At 39.8% G+C, this 18,056-nt stretch overlaps 1 protein-coding gene across 13 annotated transcripts in view; it reads left to right on the top strand.

Moving 5' to 3' along the window:
* PITPNM2 (phosphatidylinositol transfer protein membrane associated 2) overlaps nucleotides 1-18,056 on the top strand; it is a 439,829-nt gene that overhangs the window by 354,875 nt on the left and 66,898 nt on the right. For 12 of the 13 annotated variants that reach the window (XM_040347302.1, XM_040347306.1, XM_040347308.1 and 9 more), the window contains 5 exons: nucleotides 1,785-1,974; nucleotides 5,635-5,754; nucleotides 11,258-11,469; nucleotides 13,902-14,077; nucleotides 17,243-17,413. In XM_040347302.1, the coding sequence (XP_040203236.1) occupies nucleotides 1,785-1,974; nucleotides 5,635-5,754; nucleotides 11,258-11,469; nucleotides 13,902-14,077; nucleotides 17,243-17,413 (869 nt within the window). The remainder of the gene's footprint in view (nucleotides 1-1,784; nucleotides 1,975-5,634; nucleotides 5,755-11,257; nucleotides 11,470-13,901; nucleotides 14,078-17,242; nucleotides 17,414-18,056) is intronic. The other variant, XM_040347305.1, reaches the window with a different exon arrangement.

Raw genomic sequence — 18,056 nt, forward strand, 5'->3', positions numbered from 1 at the left:
CAATAGTTATCCTTTAAATACAACTGGATGTTGGTTTGCTGTACTCTGGCCATAGGCTGCTAAACTCCAAGCTCCCCTGACATATAAAGCTTATTATAATGTGCTATACTGTGAAAACACATTACAGTATGTGTTATACAATAATGTGTAATCACAGTGTGACACACTGTAAACAACTGTACGTGCCAAGAATCCTGTGAATCTGGAAACCAGTAATCTAATGTCATATACAGTACAATGTGCTTATAAAATTTAAATATTTTGTTTTTGTATTTTTTTTAAATAAGTTTTGAAAGAAGAAATAAATCAAAGTAAGTGCTATACTATAAAATCCATATCTATGTATAGATGCAATATAATAAACAAGATGTAGGAGGACTGAAACAACCTAAATAAGAAAGAGATTCAGTAAAGTCAGTGTAACATTTAAAAACATTCGAAGAGTTGCTCATGCTATTGCAACAGTTTACAAGAAGAGCAGAAGGAAGCAAATAGAGTAGAGAGAAAAAAAAAAGGTTGGAAAAATAGGGTGGGCTGGACTAATTGATCTGTAGCACTCAGGGATGTGAGGGGATTAGATCTGGTTTCAAAGTGGAAAGCAGATTGCCTGTAAATAGATAAGTGATGAGTTTCGGCCTCCTGGAATTGTGGCTTTCAACATCTCAAGATTTTGCAGTGTAGGATACTGTAGATCATACAGGTTAATGTCTTGATAATTGGAAAGACATTTGCTTCCCAGAGATTGGGAAAAGGCAAATTCCGTGATTCAGGGATAGTTTGATTGCTTGAAATATAAAGCAAAAGTACTTTGCGTTTTGCATTAAACAGATTGTAAACTTCTAAATTTTAGCCAAAACGCTAAAAAATTTTAATATCTTGCTGTTTCAATGTTTTTTACAAAGAGGAGCTATGCTGCATAATTTTAGTTTAATGCTGATGTGCTTGTTAAACATGCTGTCACAGTACCCATGGCAATTATTAGGCCTATTCTGTATAAACTGAAAGAAAGTTAAAGGGATAGGTAAAACCTGTAGGACTTGTCTGCTTGAATTCATGTTTTAAACCAAAGGTTTCCAAACTGCAGCCGTGGACCGGATGTGGTCCTTTACTTACTTTATCCGGCCCTTGGACACTATTCCCCCTACTTTCACCAACAACGGGGTGCTATTCCTCTCCTCTCACTGATATCAGAGATGGGGAACTAATTCTCCCACTGACACCGATGATGGGGCACTATTTTTCCCACTGACACCACTGATGGGGCACTATTTTTCCCACTGACACCAATAACGGGGCACTATTCCTTCCAATGACACCAGTGATAGGACACGATTCTTCCCGCAGACACCAACTATGGAAATTATTTTACTCCCACTGACCACCAAGCCTACGGCATTTTTTACTCCCACGGATGCCAGGGCATTCTCTACTACCACTGGCCATAGTCTGGTCCCCCTAAAATTTAAAGGGCAGTAAACTGAGTTTTTTTTTTTGAAAGTTTGGAGTCCCCTATTTTAAACTATAGTAGATAAAATAATTCCCAGACTCTCTTTTTAATTATAGACCAGTACTTTGTTTCTTGTGTTTTTGCACTTCAGAAAATGACAAATTAAATGTATTGGATTTTTTTACTTAAACTGTATAAGCAATTGTTTGAGAAAGTTTTCTAATATTAGTAATGAAAGGAAGATTCTCTCTTTATAATAGCAGCTTTTGTAACTTTATATGAAAGCCATAATTGATGACCGTTAACTGTAACTAATTATTGTAATATTTGTTTGCAGTTTAAGCCCATACAGTTACGATGAAGGTTGTTTATCTAATAGTCAGGACCACATCCCTCTAGCTGCTCTCCCTCTACTGGCTACATCATCACCTCAGTACCTGGAATTTGTGGCAACAGTCATTCATCGAGCCAACCAGGTGTATGCGGACTTCACTAAGTCACAAGAAGGCATGTCTTTCACTGGGCAGGTGAGTTTAGGGTTACAAGCATTGCCATGCTCTTGTGTATTTAAATTAAACTTCTGTCTCAGTGGTTATTATTGACAATGTAAGGGGAAGGTTGTTACTAGAGCAGTAGGAGAGAGGAATTTTCTCAGTGATGATACCTTTCACAGTGGCAGCTGTCAAAAATAGGGAATTTGCTCTCACTACCTGTTGTATCACTCACACAAGAAGGGGAAATCTGCCTAACATGGTTCACACAATAAAACAGAAAAACAAATATTCCTGCATATGAGTGTAGTGGCTAGCGCAATAATGTATAATGGTCCACTCCTTAATGGATAATGTTTCTTTGCCTTGCTGCCCTCTAGGACTGGGATGTCCTAATTACAGCCTTGTGCATTATCCCAAGTACATTTTTTTATTTAAAAAAGATAAAAATTACTTACAAGCATGTGAAAGTTAATACGCATAAACAGGCTTCCACCCCGTGGTGAAACAGTCCTGGAATCTGATCTCCAGATCATAGGGGAGACCATTTAGGGGTCTCTGCTGGCTAACAATTTTTGAAGGTAAACCTTCTTCCTCAGAGCCTAGGACTGTTTCACCACGGGGTGGAATACTGTTTATGCGTTTAATTTTCACATGCTTGTAAGTGAATTTTATCTTTTTTATATAAATAAATGTACTTGGAATAATGCACAAGGCTGGTGCGCCCTCTTTTCTTTTATCTTTCACACAATAAAAACCTGACTCTTCTGAACTATTCAAAATGGCAATAAAAATGTTTTGCCTGGAGTATGCCTGTTGTTTAGCAAGATGTATTTACATAGTTACATAGTCAGCAAGGTTGAATAAAGAGACCAGTGCATCCAGTTCAATATTTATTTTAGTACATCTTAATTTTTTTTGTATATTACATTATTGATACATGTTTCTACTCCAAAAAAAAGTATGTTTATTGAACACACTAAAATATGTTCTAGTAAGAGACTGTTTTAAAAAAAAGCATGCATATACCAGATTTCACTTTTAATACCGGAGCAAGCCTAAAGAATGTTGGGGGTAATCCACAAAGAAGCGGCGCAACGTAATTTTTCCTATTTAAGTTACACCGCCGCAAAATTTCTACCTAAGTGCCCGATCCACAAAGCACTTACCTAGAAATTTTAACTTAACTTAAATCCGGCCGGCGCAAGGCGTTCCTCTTCTCCAGGGGGCAATTCCCATTTAAATGAGGCGCGCTCCCGCGCCGGCCGTACTGCGCATGCTTGTGACGTCATTTTCCCGACGTGCATAGCGCAAAATTACGTTACGTCGGGCTTTGTGGATCGCGACGGGACAATAAAGTTGCGTCGGGTAAAAAAAAAGATACGGCGGCAAAAAAAATTTTTTAAATTAAAAAAAAATCGCGTCGCTAGCAAGAAAGGTCTGTTTTTGCAAGGTGTAAACAGTTTACACCTTGTAAAAGCAGCCCTAATTTTGCGTTTGCAAAATAAAACTTACGGAGAAAAAACGAAGCTGAAAAGCTTCGTGGATCTCCGTAAGTCCTAATTTGCATACCCGAGGCGGCATTTCGACGCAAAATGCCCCCAGCGGCGGATGCGGTACTGCATCCTAAGATCCGACAGTGTAATTCAATTACACATGTCGGATCTTCTGCCTAACTATGGGAAACTGATTCTGTGGATCAGTTCCATAGTTAGGACCAGGGATACGACGGAGTAACAGCAGTTACTCCGTCGTATCTCTTTTGAGGATTTGGCCCGTTAATTTTAGTGGAATCTTTGTCTACTGAAGGTGCCTTGGTGTCTCGCAAGATGTTTGTGATGGATTTATCAAGTAGGGACAAAGCAGTCATTATACATGAGATTAAAGTGTGCTCTGTATCCAAAAGGTCTGCAATTAGAGAGCAGAACTGGAGTATATGTTGTAAGAATTGAAAAAGGCAACATAATTATTCCTCCAATTTTTATATATGGGGCTTATTACTATGTGTGGTATGTGATATTGGGAAGTGTAATCATCATCAAAGCTAAGTACCTTAAAGTTACTTTCAGTTACTTCAACTTTTAAGTGATGGAAGTAATTTATCATAAAGAAATTACCATGGAAGTCTCTGTGGGATTTAAATCATTAGGTAATAAATCAGGAAGCACTCTTCAAGCACTTAGTAATTACAGACTCGAGAGCATTGCCACAAATGCATTAACACTGTAGTTAAGCCCTGTCCTAGTGAAATTACCAGACAGATGTTGCTCTATGTAACTGCTATCGAAAGTATTGTGTGTTATCCTGCAATGTTTCCGCTTTGGTTAGGTAAGATTATTTCCTTTTGTTTAGAAAAATAAAACTAGAACAGCATGTTCTGATAAGGAATAGGCATTTCTGATTAAATTGATTTAGGATTCAACATTTGTGGTTATAACAGCCATGGTAGCATGGCATGGAACAAGACTTGTTCTTTGAGATCCACATGTTACTTTTTAATCACTACAGTTTATACAGTAATATATAATAATACATTTTATTTCCTTGTGTAGGCAGATTACTTACGCTATTTCAGTAATAAACCTCAAACAAAGGTTTGCGTTAATACTAGGCTTTAACTTAAAGAGGAGGTCCAGCAAAAAATAAATAAATGTAAAAGTCAGCAGCTACTGACTTTTAATATTAGGGCACTTACCTGTCCAGGGAGCCTGCAATGTCTGCCGCTGCCATTACTGGTAAGGAAACTCGGCATTGAAGTAGCATGCGCAAAGCTCGCTGCGCTTTCTAATTGGTCCGGCTGGGGGAAAGAGGAGGGGGGCCGAACTTCTGGGTGATCGGGCCACGGCCCATCTCCCGAAAGTAGGGAAGGGGACCTGTCATAAATGGGTCCCTGTCCCCCCCTCCCCTCTGAAAGGTGCCAAATGTGACACCGCAGGCGGGGAGCATATAACCAGTAGTTCCACTTTTGGGTGGAACTCTGCTTTAAGATCCCCACTGCAGATTGTGATAATCATCCTGCTAGTTTTATAGGGCCTCAAATATACCCACTAACTTATTGTTAAGGGTTAGACCTTCATACATTTATATTACTCAACCAGCCTCCAATTATATACAGTAAATAGAGTTTAAAGTGATATTAAAGTCTTGTTTTTTTTGTTTTTAAATAACAAACATGTTATACTTACCTGCTCTGTGCAGTGGTTTTGCACAGAGCAGTCCAGATCCTCCTCTTCTCGGGTCACTTGCCAGTGCCTTTTCCCCTCCCTCCTGCCTCTTGCCCCCATAGCAAGCCACTTGCTATGGGGGCACCTGAACCGAGCCTCTGCTCTGTGTGTCCATTCAGACACAGAGCCGCTGCTCGGCCTAGGGAGCCAGTGTCTGGGCAGCTACACCTTTCATCATTACATGGGACGTTTATGATCAGTGGGTTTTCTTTTTCACCTGAACTTCGGCTTTGTCAGTAACCAGAGTGCAAAGCTGTGCTCAGTGTGACAGTTTGCATAAGGGTTAGAGTTAACTGTCAAAGTTGGTGTAAAATAAAGCCAGTGGACATGATAAAGTGGAGGCAGCAGAATAATGGGATGTTAGGAAAGATGATCAGACAAGTGTACTGAGCCCCTGAGTTTTACATTGTTTTTTTCACTCCTCTGTCTGGAGTTGGAACACCTGAATTCTGATCTTCTTTTTTATTTGCAGGTGTGTTTAGTTGGTGACTGTGTTGGAGGGATTTTGGGATTTGATGCCTTATGTTACAGCAATCAGACTGTGTCTGAAAGTCAGAACAGCAGCCGCAGAGGAAGCATTGTGAGTGTTCAGGTATTATACTTTGTTCTATTGTTAATTGACAAAAGGTAGATTTAATATTTGTGTGCTTTACAGCCCTTACTTTTACTAGTCATTTACAGAAAGCAAAATCATGTTGCTTCTGAATCTAAGGCCAGCTATAGACAGTTCAACTTACTGAACCGGCCGAGGTTTGAACCTTATATGGACAGACTTATGCCCTGTACACACGATCGGTTCATCCGATGAAAACGGTCTGATGGATTTTTTCATCAAATATCCGATGAAGCTGACTTTCATCAGTCGTGCCTACACACCATCGGTTAAAAAAACTATTGTTTCAGAACGTGGTGACGTAAAACACAACCACGTTCTGAGAAAAATTAAGTTCAATGCTTCCGAGCATGCGTCGACTTGATTCTGAGCATGCGTGGATTTTTAACCGATGGACGTACCCACAGACGATCGTTTTTTTCTATCGGTTTTTTAACCATCAGATAATTTTAAAACAAGTTCCTTGTTTTTTCACCAATGGATAAAAAAACGATGGGGCCCACACACGATCGGTTCGTCTGATGAAAGCGGTCCATCAGACCATTTTCATCAGACGAACCGATCGTGTGTACGCTCGTACGATCGTAATGTACAAAGTTGATCGATCAACTTGAGTACAGACAGCCTGCCAAATTTACCTGCAATTATGCAATCACTGTCTTCTCCTGGCGGGGACGGCTTCCCCCACCAGGAGAATGACTCAGCAGGAGGGATTCCCCTGTCAGCACTGACTGTGTTCATAGGGCAATCATACAAATTTCTTTCCTGTAACCGTGGTTGCAGGAAACAAATTTTCATCGTCTATGGCCTGCCTAAGTTGACATGTTTTCTTTGATATATTTGAATTTAAAAGATAACAAGTCTGTGGCATTGTATCTTAGCTGGGGTTCGAATATTCGTGTGTGTAGTGTTGACATGAGATTGTAAGCTATGTTGTAACATAGATTAACCTCTTGACCACTGGGCACTTAAACCCCCTTCCTAACCAGACCAATTTTCAGCTTTCGGTGCTCTCACAATTTGAATGACAATAACTCAGTCATACAACATTGTGGCCATCTGAAATTGTTGTCCTTTTTTTCCTACAAATAGAGCTTTCTTTTGGTGGTATTTGATCACCTCGGGGTTTTTTATTTTTTTGCGCTATAAAAGGAAAAAACACTGAAAATTCTGTAAAAATAAAAAAAGAATTCTCGTTTCTGTCATATTAGCAGGTATTGCGGAGTATTGGGGGTATTGCAGAGTATTGGGAGTATTGCAGAGTATGGGGGGTATTGCAGAGTATGGGGGGTATGGCAGAGTATGGGGGGTATGGCAGAGTATGGGGGGTATGGCAGAGTATGGGGGGTATTGCAGAGTATGGGGGGTATTGCAGAGTATGGGGGGTATTGCAGAGTATGGGGGGTATGGCAGAGTATGGGGGGTATTGCAGAGTATGGGTGTTATTGCAGAGTATTGGTGTTATTGCAGAGTATTGCGCAGGGAGGGGTGGCTGGATCTGTGACTGCATTTGTCACAGATCCAGCCCACAGCAGCTGCTGCCACCCGCTCTCCCCCCTCTCCTCTCACACTGTACCGATCGGTACAGAGAGGAGAGGGAGGAACCGGCGTCATGACATGACGCCGGTTTGTTTACAAGTGATCGATCCGTCAGCGGCAATTTACCGCGATCTGTGATGCGCCGGGTCTTATAGTCCCGGCGCTCACAGATGATTCCGGGAGCGCGCCCCAGGGGGCGCGCGAGTGAAGGATTCTGGGAGGACGTCCCAGGGACGTCCTCCCAGAATAACTCCACCGCGCTGTAGACGTCTTTTGTCTATGGCGCGGTGGGGAAGTGGTTAATGTGAATGGTGCTGTGTTCTCTACATTACATGTGCTGATTATATAATATAATCTTCTGCTGTCCATACAATAATTTATACAGTACATATTAAAATTGCACAGTCAATCTAGAAAAATATTGTGACTTGTCAGTTACCCTGTAAAATTTGCAGATTTGTTGTGATTAGTTGGGCCTCATACATAATTTTGTCCCTATAGTCTGACAGTCTCTTTACGTCTACGTCCAGCATGTGGATGCATGACAAATGCGTTAAGGCTGCATTCATATTACAGTAGCTCATTCACAAACGCACCTAAAAAAAATCACTGAATGCTCAAAAAGATACTTCTGCGCTTTTGTCACATGTAGGGCAGCCTATTGAAATGAATGTGCTGCCCTGTGCATGGAGTGCAAAAATGTGCATTCACATGATGCGCTAGAATGAGTTAAGGAACAGTTTTTTTTTTTGTTTTTTTTTTGCGCTTAAGCAGAAAAAGTAAATATTGTGTTACATATTACAATAAATGAGGACTTAAGGGCTTGACTTAGTCAAGTATTATCCTTCTCACAAATAGATTACATTAGATGAAGCTGATTGAATTACTCCATAATAGCACTGTGGAAAATAAACATCAAGCTATTCTCTGAAAGCTCATTTGGGATCAATTCATATTAGGAGGCTCATAAAATTATAGTATGGCGTCGCTATATGTTTTCTAACATAAATAAACTTTTAGACACAGATTTACAGATCATACATGCATAGGCGTGAGGATTTTTCGAAAAGGGTTTAGCAGTTAATACTCTGTTTACAAGACAGCCCGAAGGGTTGTCATTTTTTTTTTTTTTTTTTATTGCTAGTACTTGTATTTTTGGTACATGTTCTGTAAACTTTGCAAAAACTTTAATAAAGATAGAATGCAACAAAAAAAAGGTGTTCAGCAGTGGCATTTTACTACTATTTGTATATATAATTACTTACATACAAGAGCCACATTCATATGACAAGCAGAGTTGAGCTGTATTAAAAAATGTAAATCTCTGGCATTTTGAACACAGTGATGTTTGCTAGCGGCTATAGCTCAGACCTTGCAGGCTCCAGGTGTCAAACACATAATGGCTGCATTGAGAATGTTTTCTATTTGAACTTTGCACAATTATTCTATGCTCTGCAAAAAGTTTTTTGTCTCTAATCTCTCAGTGAAGAGACTTATTGTTACTTGCTGCACAAGAATTAGGCCTACTTGGTAAAACCTAATTGAAAATAATATATATACTGTGTGTGTATATATGTGCGTGTAAATGTGTATGTGTATACATATATATATATATATATATATATATATTCATCTGCTTTTTTAGTATCTAATACCATCATAGATCTTAATCTTTAGACTATTACAATCAAGCAAGACAAATCAGTCCTTGTGCTTCTGTCCCTTCCTTGCTTGTTAATGAGATACCTATAATATCTAAAAATTGCTGAACACTAGAAATGCAACAACGTGTCCTCAGTGATAATTCCATACCTTAGACCAGGCATGTCCAAAGTCCGGCCCGGGGGCCAATTGTGGCCCCCGTTCCAGTTTAATGTGGCCCCCCTGGTAATTTGGATATATACTGTATTTATCGGCACTGCCTCGAAGGGGACAGGGAGAGGGGGAACGAGTGCTGTCAAATTGCATACAGGAGAATCTCCTGTTTACTCAGTGACATCTATAATAGGAAGTCCCGTCTCCTGGTCTGCCATTGGACAACTCCTCTGTCTATCATAAGAGGTGGGAGAAATTGTATTAAAGAGGCTGCTGTGTAAACAGGAGATCATCCTGTATGTAATCTGTTGGTGCTTATCCCGCCCCCCCCCCTCCAAGGCTGCAGATGGACACAGATCAGGCTGCATTAATGGCAATGGAGAGGATGCATTCATGACAATGGCGAGGCTGCAGATGGGCACTGATTAGGCTGCATTGATGGGCAATGACCCTTATTTTGCATCACAGTTTTTTATTTACATTTTTTTTCCTGAAACTTCCCTCCTAAAGTGAAGGTGTGTGTTATACGCCGATAAATGCGGTATATCCAAATAACACGCCCACACTCATCTCTTCACCACACACAGCCACAAAGGCAAGAGAATTTGTGTTGTGCAGTGTATTAGTGCTCGAACGAACACACTTAGACCAAATTTTAATGGTTCAAAGAATGTCAGGCAAAATGGTCGGCCCTTACGCATGTTCACTTCATCAAATCTGGCCCTCTTTGAAAAAAGTTTGGACACCCCTGCCTTAGACACATCCGCCAGGCAGGGTTTACATTAGAACAATGTATGGAGATATATACACAGTGAGGGGAAAAGATATTTGATCCCCTGCTGATTTTGTATGTTTGCACACTGACAAAGAAATGATCAGTCTATAATATTAATGGTCGGTTTATTTTAACAGTGAGAGACAGAATAACAACAAAAATATCCAGAAAAACACATTTCAAAAAAGTTATAAACTGATTTGCCTTTTAACGAGTGAAATAAGTATTTGATCCCATATCAATAAGCAATATTTCTGTTTCCCAGGTGTCTTCTAGACAGGTAATGAGCTGAGATTAGGAGCCCTCCCTCAGCCAGGGCATTGAAAATGAGTCGTGGATGGGTATTCCAGCATGACAATGACTCAAAACACACGGCCAAGGCAACAACGGAGTGGCTTAAGAAGAAGCACATTAAGGTCCTGGAGTGGCCTAGCCAGTCTCCAGACCTTAATCCCATAGAAAATATTTGGAGGGAGCTGAAGGTTCGAGTTACCAAATGTCAGCCTCAAAACATTAATGACTTGGAGAGGATCTGCAAAGAGGAGTGGGACAAAATCCCTCCTAAATGTGTGCAAACCTGGGGGCCAACTACAAGAAACCCCTGTGATTGCCAACAATGGTTTTGCCACCAAGTTATTGAGTCCTGTTTTGCGAAGGGGTCAAATACTTATTTCACTCATTAAAATGCAAATCAATTTATAACTTTTGTTGTTTTTCTGTCTCTCACTGTTAAAATAAACCTACCATTAAAATTATAGACTGATAATTTTTTTGTCAGTGGGCAAACGTTCAAAATCAGTAGGGGATCACATTATTTTTTTCCCTCACTGTGTGTATATATATGTGTATGTGTGTATATATATATATTTATGGTCGTTACCCTCTGACCGAGAGAGATGTGGATCACATAAACACGCGACAAGACTTACAACATAACAACATAAATAGACCTGAAGTGTGCCTTGGTGGTCTGGTCAGTATGCCAAGAAAAGGGGGCATACCCAAGGTAAGTAATGGGTAGTTAATTGAAGAAGGATATGCTGAGAAGTGCCCTGAAAAAGGGAAGGGCGGGAGGGTGTCGAATGCGATTGAATGCGCAGACTCACGGACATGAGGTGAGCTGGAAAGAGTCGGCCCAGTGACGTGTAGTACCGCACACTGAACCGACAAAGAGCATGTGTGAGTGGGCTGCTTAAATACCCTCCGGGCTCCTCCCATAAACTCAGGCCACCATACTGGCCTTCTTATATATATATATATATATATATATATATATATATATATATATATATATATATATATATATATCCCTGCTCTTTTATTGCTTTCTGACATTCCTACTTTTTCTTCTAGGATACAGATCTCTTATCTCCAGGTATTAGTGTTAACAACAGTTACTGCTCTAGCAGTTCAAATCTTGAGACTAGTCGACACTTAAGCCGCAGCAACATAGACATACCTCGGAGCAATGGTGAAGACCCAAAAAAACAGCTTCCTCGCAAGAGAAGTGACTCTTCAACCTATGAGCTGGATACCATTAAGCAGCACCAAGCTTTTCTCTCTAGGTATCTGTATAACATACACTGGTGGAGAATAATCTGTGGGTTTACTAGAAGAATGTCTATAATGGTGTCTATAGCATCTTAGGCCCTGTACACACGACCGGTTCATCCGATGAGAATGGTCCGACGGACCGCTTTCATCGGTCCACCGGTGAAGTGGCCTGATGGTCTGATGTGTGTACACACCATCAGGTCAAAATCTGATCGTGTCAGAACGCGGTGACGTAAAACACAACGACGTGCTGAAAAAAACAAAGTTCAATGCTTCCAAGCATGCGTCGACTTGATTCTGAGCATGCGCGGGTTTTGATCCGATGCTTTTGTGTACTAACCATCGGTTTGGACCGATCGGTCAGCGGTCCATCGGTTCGATTTTAAAGCATGTTTTAAAATTTTGGACCGAAGGACAACAGACCGATGGGCCGTACACACGGTCGGTTTGGACCGATGAAACTGAACCTCGGTCCATTCTCATCGGTTTTGTCCGACCGTGTGTACGCGGCCTAACAGTATGTATATATATATATATATATATATATATATATATATATATATATATATATATATATATATATATATATATATATATATATATATATATATGGTATAGCTTAGCTAATGGGGACTTCTGGCAGGGCGGCTGTCTTAATTTTGCTCAGATGCAGAAGAAAAGAGATATTGCATCTTGCATATGTTTTTCATCTAAAAAGATTTGGAAATCAATCACAAGAGTACATTATATGTAAATAGACGAGGCATTCAATTTTTACACCATACAGAATAGCGTGGAATATGAGGGCATAGATTTAGTATTAAAGAAAAGATAATCAAAAAATATTGCAAGAAAAAAAGCCACTCCAGGTGGGTAATCAGGTATCCATCCAATGCATGTGAAAGTGGAAGTGAAGGTGATAGCACAGCTTGCCTGCAACTGCACACTAAATAAAGAAATCTGGAATTTGCTGCAATTCTTCATCTTTATTGAACTTCTTATGAAAAATGCATCACAGACAATGTGGGGTACAGCAAAAGTTGACGTACACTTAGCGCTTACTCATAACCTTAACTCTTGTTTGTCTCCAAATATGATGAGTGGTGGGTGGATCTAGACCCCTGTTGCCCAACATGCAGCCCTTTAGTACTTATTGTAACCTCTACTAGCCTTATGTAACATGTCCAAAGCCTGTTATCTGTAGCATGTTCATGTTAATGTTAGGAACCACAGCTGAGGCCCCATATACCTTGTAAGCCAATAACCACTGTTCTAGACACTATAAACATGTATGTTAATTGGAACAGGCTTTTGTGAATACAGTTGTTAGGTAATCAGAATGTCTATCGTATGTAGCGTAAATCTGGCCATAGACCGTAAAAAAAAAAAAATTCATTCACCCATGGGAACATTTTAATTTAAAATCATGATTTCTGGTCAAACGTTTGTCGTAAGTTAAACCTTGAAAATCAGTTCAATAGACAAAGTGAACTGTGGTGTAACTGCACAAATATTTTCAACCTGGTTATCCCTTTAGATAGAAGAAGATCCTGGACTGCCACACTCCTTAAAACGATGTCTTTATTGTACAAATAAAATCCAAAAAACAACCAAAGCGATGCAGTAAAAATTAAGTGAACAACAGGAAAAGGGTGGTTGACATGTTTCGCAGCTACGAGTAAGCATCATATGATGTGAAACATGTCAGACACCTTTTTCCTGTTGTTCACTTCATTTTGACTGCATCACTTTGGTTGTTTATTGGATTTTATTTGTACAATAAAGAAATCGTTTTAAGGAGTGCGGCAGTCCAGGATCTTCTTCTATCCAATGCACCTGTGCATAGCCAGCCCCCTTTTGGTTTATGGGACGGAAGCAAAGTCAAGGGATCAGCAGTTTATAGAGCGGTATAGTCTCTCACTTCAACTACCTGGTTATCCCTTTAGTTGTATAACATGGCAGCCTAACCTTTATATCTTGATGCTGGGCAGTTCCTTGGAGACCGGAGCATAAAACAATACTATCACATTTTACTTGCAGCACCCAGTACTTCCTGCACCCAGTGCTAAATAAACAGATATACAATATCTGGAAGGAGATAGCCACACAACCCTGAACTTGCAACAAAAACGTGCTGTCCATGATACTTTTTACATACAACTTTTGAGGACAGTCTTTCAGGATGTACCCCCTTCTTTAAGGTCCAAGTAGTACTAATACACACGTTTTAGCAGAATGTTAATAAGATAATCTCTGAGGGAAAAAAAAACATACAGACATACACAGCAATGGTAATTAAACTTGGATAGTTATTGCGATAAGGCAGGGAGACACAACCCTTGTGGCTATAACTCTCTAATGCTCAACTGAGCTGTAAGGAAAGTGGACATGGAATAGTACAGTACCAGCAGTATTTCCATAAAGCATTTCTGTTTGTTTCCAGTTTACATGCAAGTGTCCTCAGAAATGATACCGGGTCTCGAAGGTCAAGCAGCTCTACAATGTTGGATGGAGGCAGCATTGGAAAATTTGACTTTGAGATTACAGACTTCTTTCTCTTTGGCTCTCCTCTTGGACTAGTGTTGGCTTTGAGAAAAACAGTGATTCCAGCGCTTGACAGTAAGTATGATATAAATAGATCAATGCTTCTGGACTGCATTAGATCGTTTTTTTTGTACTTTGCAAGTATTAATAAACTGTGGCTGCAGCTCTGTTATACTTTACTTTATATATCATGGGTTCCCAATTACTGGTGCTGGCGATGTCTATAGAGATCTACTTCCAGCATAATAAAAATACAGGACATGGAAAGGGTGAAACCATACACTGAGCTGTACTGATTTGTAAATCTGTGTCCCATGTACAATGTCAGATTTATGCTTACATTACAAACTAGTTTACATAGTATCTTTCCAGTCTTTATCCAGCCATATTATACTAAAGAGTATGCCTGTAATTAGATGTCTAGGAAAATCATAAAGTCCATTGCATAAGTGGATGGGATACAGATGGAGATTCTGTGGCATCTGTATATAAATAGTGGTACGGCTTCTATGGTTGCAGAAATGTTTTTTTCTTTTTTTTTGACAGGATGGTGTAGTAGGGTCTTTATCTGCATGTGATGCTAACAAATGGAAATGCTAACCTTGTCATAATCAGGGGATTCTTTTGATTACAGGACTTTCCACTTGGGAAGGCCTACAAAGGTTTCTAATACAATACTGGCATGGCCTAAATCACTAATGTAACAGGGGTACATTTCTTGTTACACTTGTTTATTTAACAGGTTCCTATGATTAAGCTTTCAGATTTGTGGATGTAGTACAATAGTTTAAATAATTTAAATAATGCCCAAATACTATATTAATGGAAAATGTTTTACTTCAGTCAGTTAAAGATTAAGTACAGATAATAAACTGAATAAATACTGCTTCAGTTCAATCCAGGGAGACCCTCAACTTCTGGAAACATCAGAAACTCCCAGGCGGCGTACACACGGTCGATCCATCCGATGAGAATGGTCCGACGGACCGTTTTCATCGGTTCACCGCTGAAGCAGACTGATGGTCTGATGTGCGTACACACCATCAGTTCAAAAACCGATCGGGTCAGAAGGCGGTGACGTTCAATGCTTCCAAGCATGCGTCGAAGCATGCGCGGGTTTTGAACCGATGCTTTTGTGTACTAACCATCGGTTCTGACCGATGATCAGCCGCCCATCGGTTCGATTTTAACCACTTACGGACCCCCCACTGTATATATACGTCCTCTTTTTAAACATGGATATCTCAGTAACGGCAGCAGCTGCTGCCACAACTGAGATATCCATGTTTTCAGCTGGCGGCCGTGTAAACGATAACGGCGGTCTCCGCGGCGGATTCGCCGCGAGATCGCCGTTATCGGTGGCGGGAGAGGGGCCCCCCCCTCCCGCCGCTTTTCCGCGCCCTCCGCCGCTTACCGGAGCCTTCGGTAGCGGAGGAGGAGATCCGATGCTGCCGCCTGGAGAGTGAGGACTTGAGTGAGGGCAAGATGGCCCCCACCCGTCCTCATAGCTCTGCTGGGCGGAAGTGACGTCAAAACGTCAGTCCCGCCCAGCCTCTTAAAGAGACAATTTTTTTTCTGTCATTTTTTTAAATGACAAATTTTCCTTTTTTTTTTTTTTTTTTTGCATTTAAGCCTAAATATGAGATCTGAGGTCTTTTTGACCCCAGATCTCATATTTAAGAGGACCTGTCATGCTTTTTTCTATTACAAGGGATGTTTACATTCCTTGTAATAGGAATAAAAGTGATCATTTTTTTTTTTTTTTATATTTTAGTGTAAAAAATAATAAAATCAATAAAATTAAATAAGAAAACATTTTTTTTAAAGCGCCCCGTCCTGACGATCTCGCGCGCAGAAGCGAACGCATACGCGAGTAGCGCCCGCATATGAAAACGGTGTTCAAATCACACAAGTGAGGTATCGCCGCGATCGTTAGAGCGAGAGCAATAATTATAGCCCTAGAGCTACTCTGTAGCTCAAAAAATGCAACTTATAGAATTTTTTAAACGTCGCCTATCTAGATTTTTAAGGGTAAAAGTTTGACGCCATGCCACGAGCGGGCGCAATTTTAAAGCGTGACATGTTGGGTATCATTTTACTCGGCGTAACATTATCTTTCACAATATATAAAAAAATTGGGCCAAATTTATTGTTGTCTTATTTTTTAATTCAAAAAAGTGAATTTTTTCCAAAAAAAGTGCGCTTGTAAGACTGCTGCGCAAATACGGTGTGACAAAAAGTATTGCAATGACCGCCATTTTATTCTCTAGGGTGTTAGAAAAAAAAATATATAATGTTTGGGGGTTTTAAGTAATTTTCTAGCAGAAAAAAATGTTTTAGTCTTGCAAACACCAAATCTGAAAAACACCTGAGGTCTTTAAGTGGTTAAAGCAAGTTCTAAAACTTTGGTCTGAAGCAGAAAAGTCCGATGGGCTGTACACATGGTCGGTTTGGAGCGATGAAACTGGACTTTGGTCTGTTTTCATCAGTTTGGACCGGTCGTGTGTACGCGGTCCCAGAGTTGACAAATTTTACAAAGTACTAGGCACATTCACCAAGATGTCCCAGATCAGGCTTCTTTGTTCTCCTATATATATGTGAATCTTATTGAGGGGGCTCCCAGGTTAAGACTAGTTTTAACAAATTCTACCAAACAACTGGTTTTAACCAGTCATTTGGACTTATAATTGTCTCGAAGTAGGGAATGTGATCATATGTGGTAAGGTCACAAAGATCACAGTATACAGAAGTAGCCATATACAGAAGTACCTCTAAACTGTTATAGTTAATAGCATAACGGCTAAATATCAATTTTTTTGTAAATCAATATTTAATATAGACCCACACTTCAAAATCTTAAACTCAGATGCTTGTTAAGATCTGTAATAAAGTTTTCTAAGATCAGTGGCAAGTATATAGCAGATCTGAAGAGTATTGATTTTATTTTTCCCCAGTAAACACTGGACTTTTACTTTTGATACCTACATGTTTGTCAATATCAAACTACCCTGACAAACCTAATTCAAAGATTGATCACTCATTTTTTTTGTGGAATGAGGTACAGTGGAAGTTGAGATGTTGATCATTGTTAGGTGTGCAGTTTCCATTTTTTGTGGTCCCACCAATACTAGTACCAATCCCTCTGGCACTATGATGAATGTGAATTTCTTGCCTTGCTAAAGGTTTTTGGTTCCTCAAACATTTGTAATACTCATTCTCTGATTTATTTGTCATGTTCAGTTTATCAGCTCCGACCTGGCTGTCAGCAGGTCTACAACCTCTTCCACCCTGCTGATCCTTCTGCCTCCCGTGTAGAGCCACTTCTAGAAAAGAAGTTCCATCTGCTGCCTCCCTTTAATGTACCTCGATACCAGAGATTCCCTTTGGGGGATGGAAATTCCGCTCTCTTGGGTAAGTAGTGACTTTTGTTTGTCACCATGTTCTCTTAGTATGTTCATAATCAGGTAAGCTAGTGTTTGATCCTACCTTCAAGATGTTTACCAAAACCAAGGGTTAATTATGAAACCAAGCAATTTGTACTGATTCATATGTGCCCTCTTATAGATACATTTTCTTCTTTAGCACCAACTTACTATACATAGCTATAAAATAAATTAACTTAAAAAAAAAAACACAACTAGCAGCTTGACTCATTTGCCCTTAACATTTCTTATCTATAACTTTCTTCTTATTGCCAGTAAGTAGGGTACAAAACTTAAAAGCTAATTATACGGCAGCATATGCACAGTGAAGATACTTATGTTACTAAACCAAGCTAATTCTTGCAACAGTAGTTTAATTATATCCTAGCACTTAAGTCAATGCCTGTGTTTGCTTTAGAAATACATCTTGCCTCATAAAAAATCTCAGGTAATGCGAACGCAGTGCACGCAGGTCAAATGCAGATCAGCTGCAGTTGATTCTGAATGATTTCAGAAGCATATAAACCTAAATGTCAAAAGCATGCTACATTTGCCCATCAATGCCCGTCTACGCATGCCCTTAACCTGACCATACACAGGGGATATTAGGATGTTTTTAAATTTTTTCTTCT

Source organism: Rana temporaria, chromosome 1 (assembly GCF_905171775.1).
Source record: "Rana temporaria chromosome 1, aRanTem1.1, whole genome shotgun sequence".
In the NCBI taxonomy this organism is placed as follows: Eukaryota; Metazoa; Chordata; class Amphibia; order Anura; family Ranidae; genus Rana; species Rana temporaria.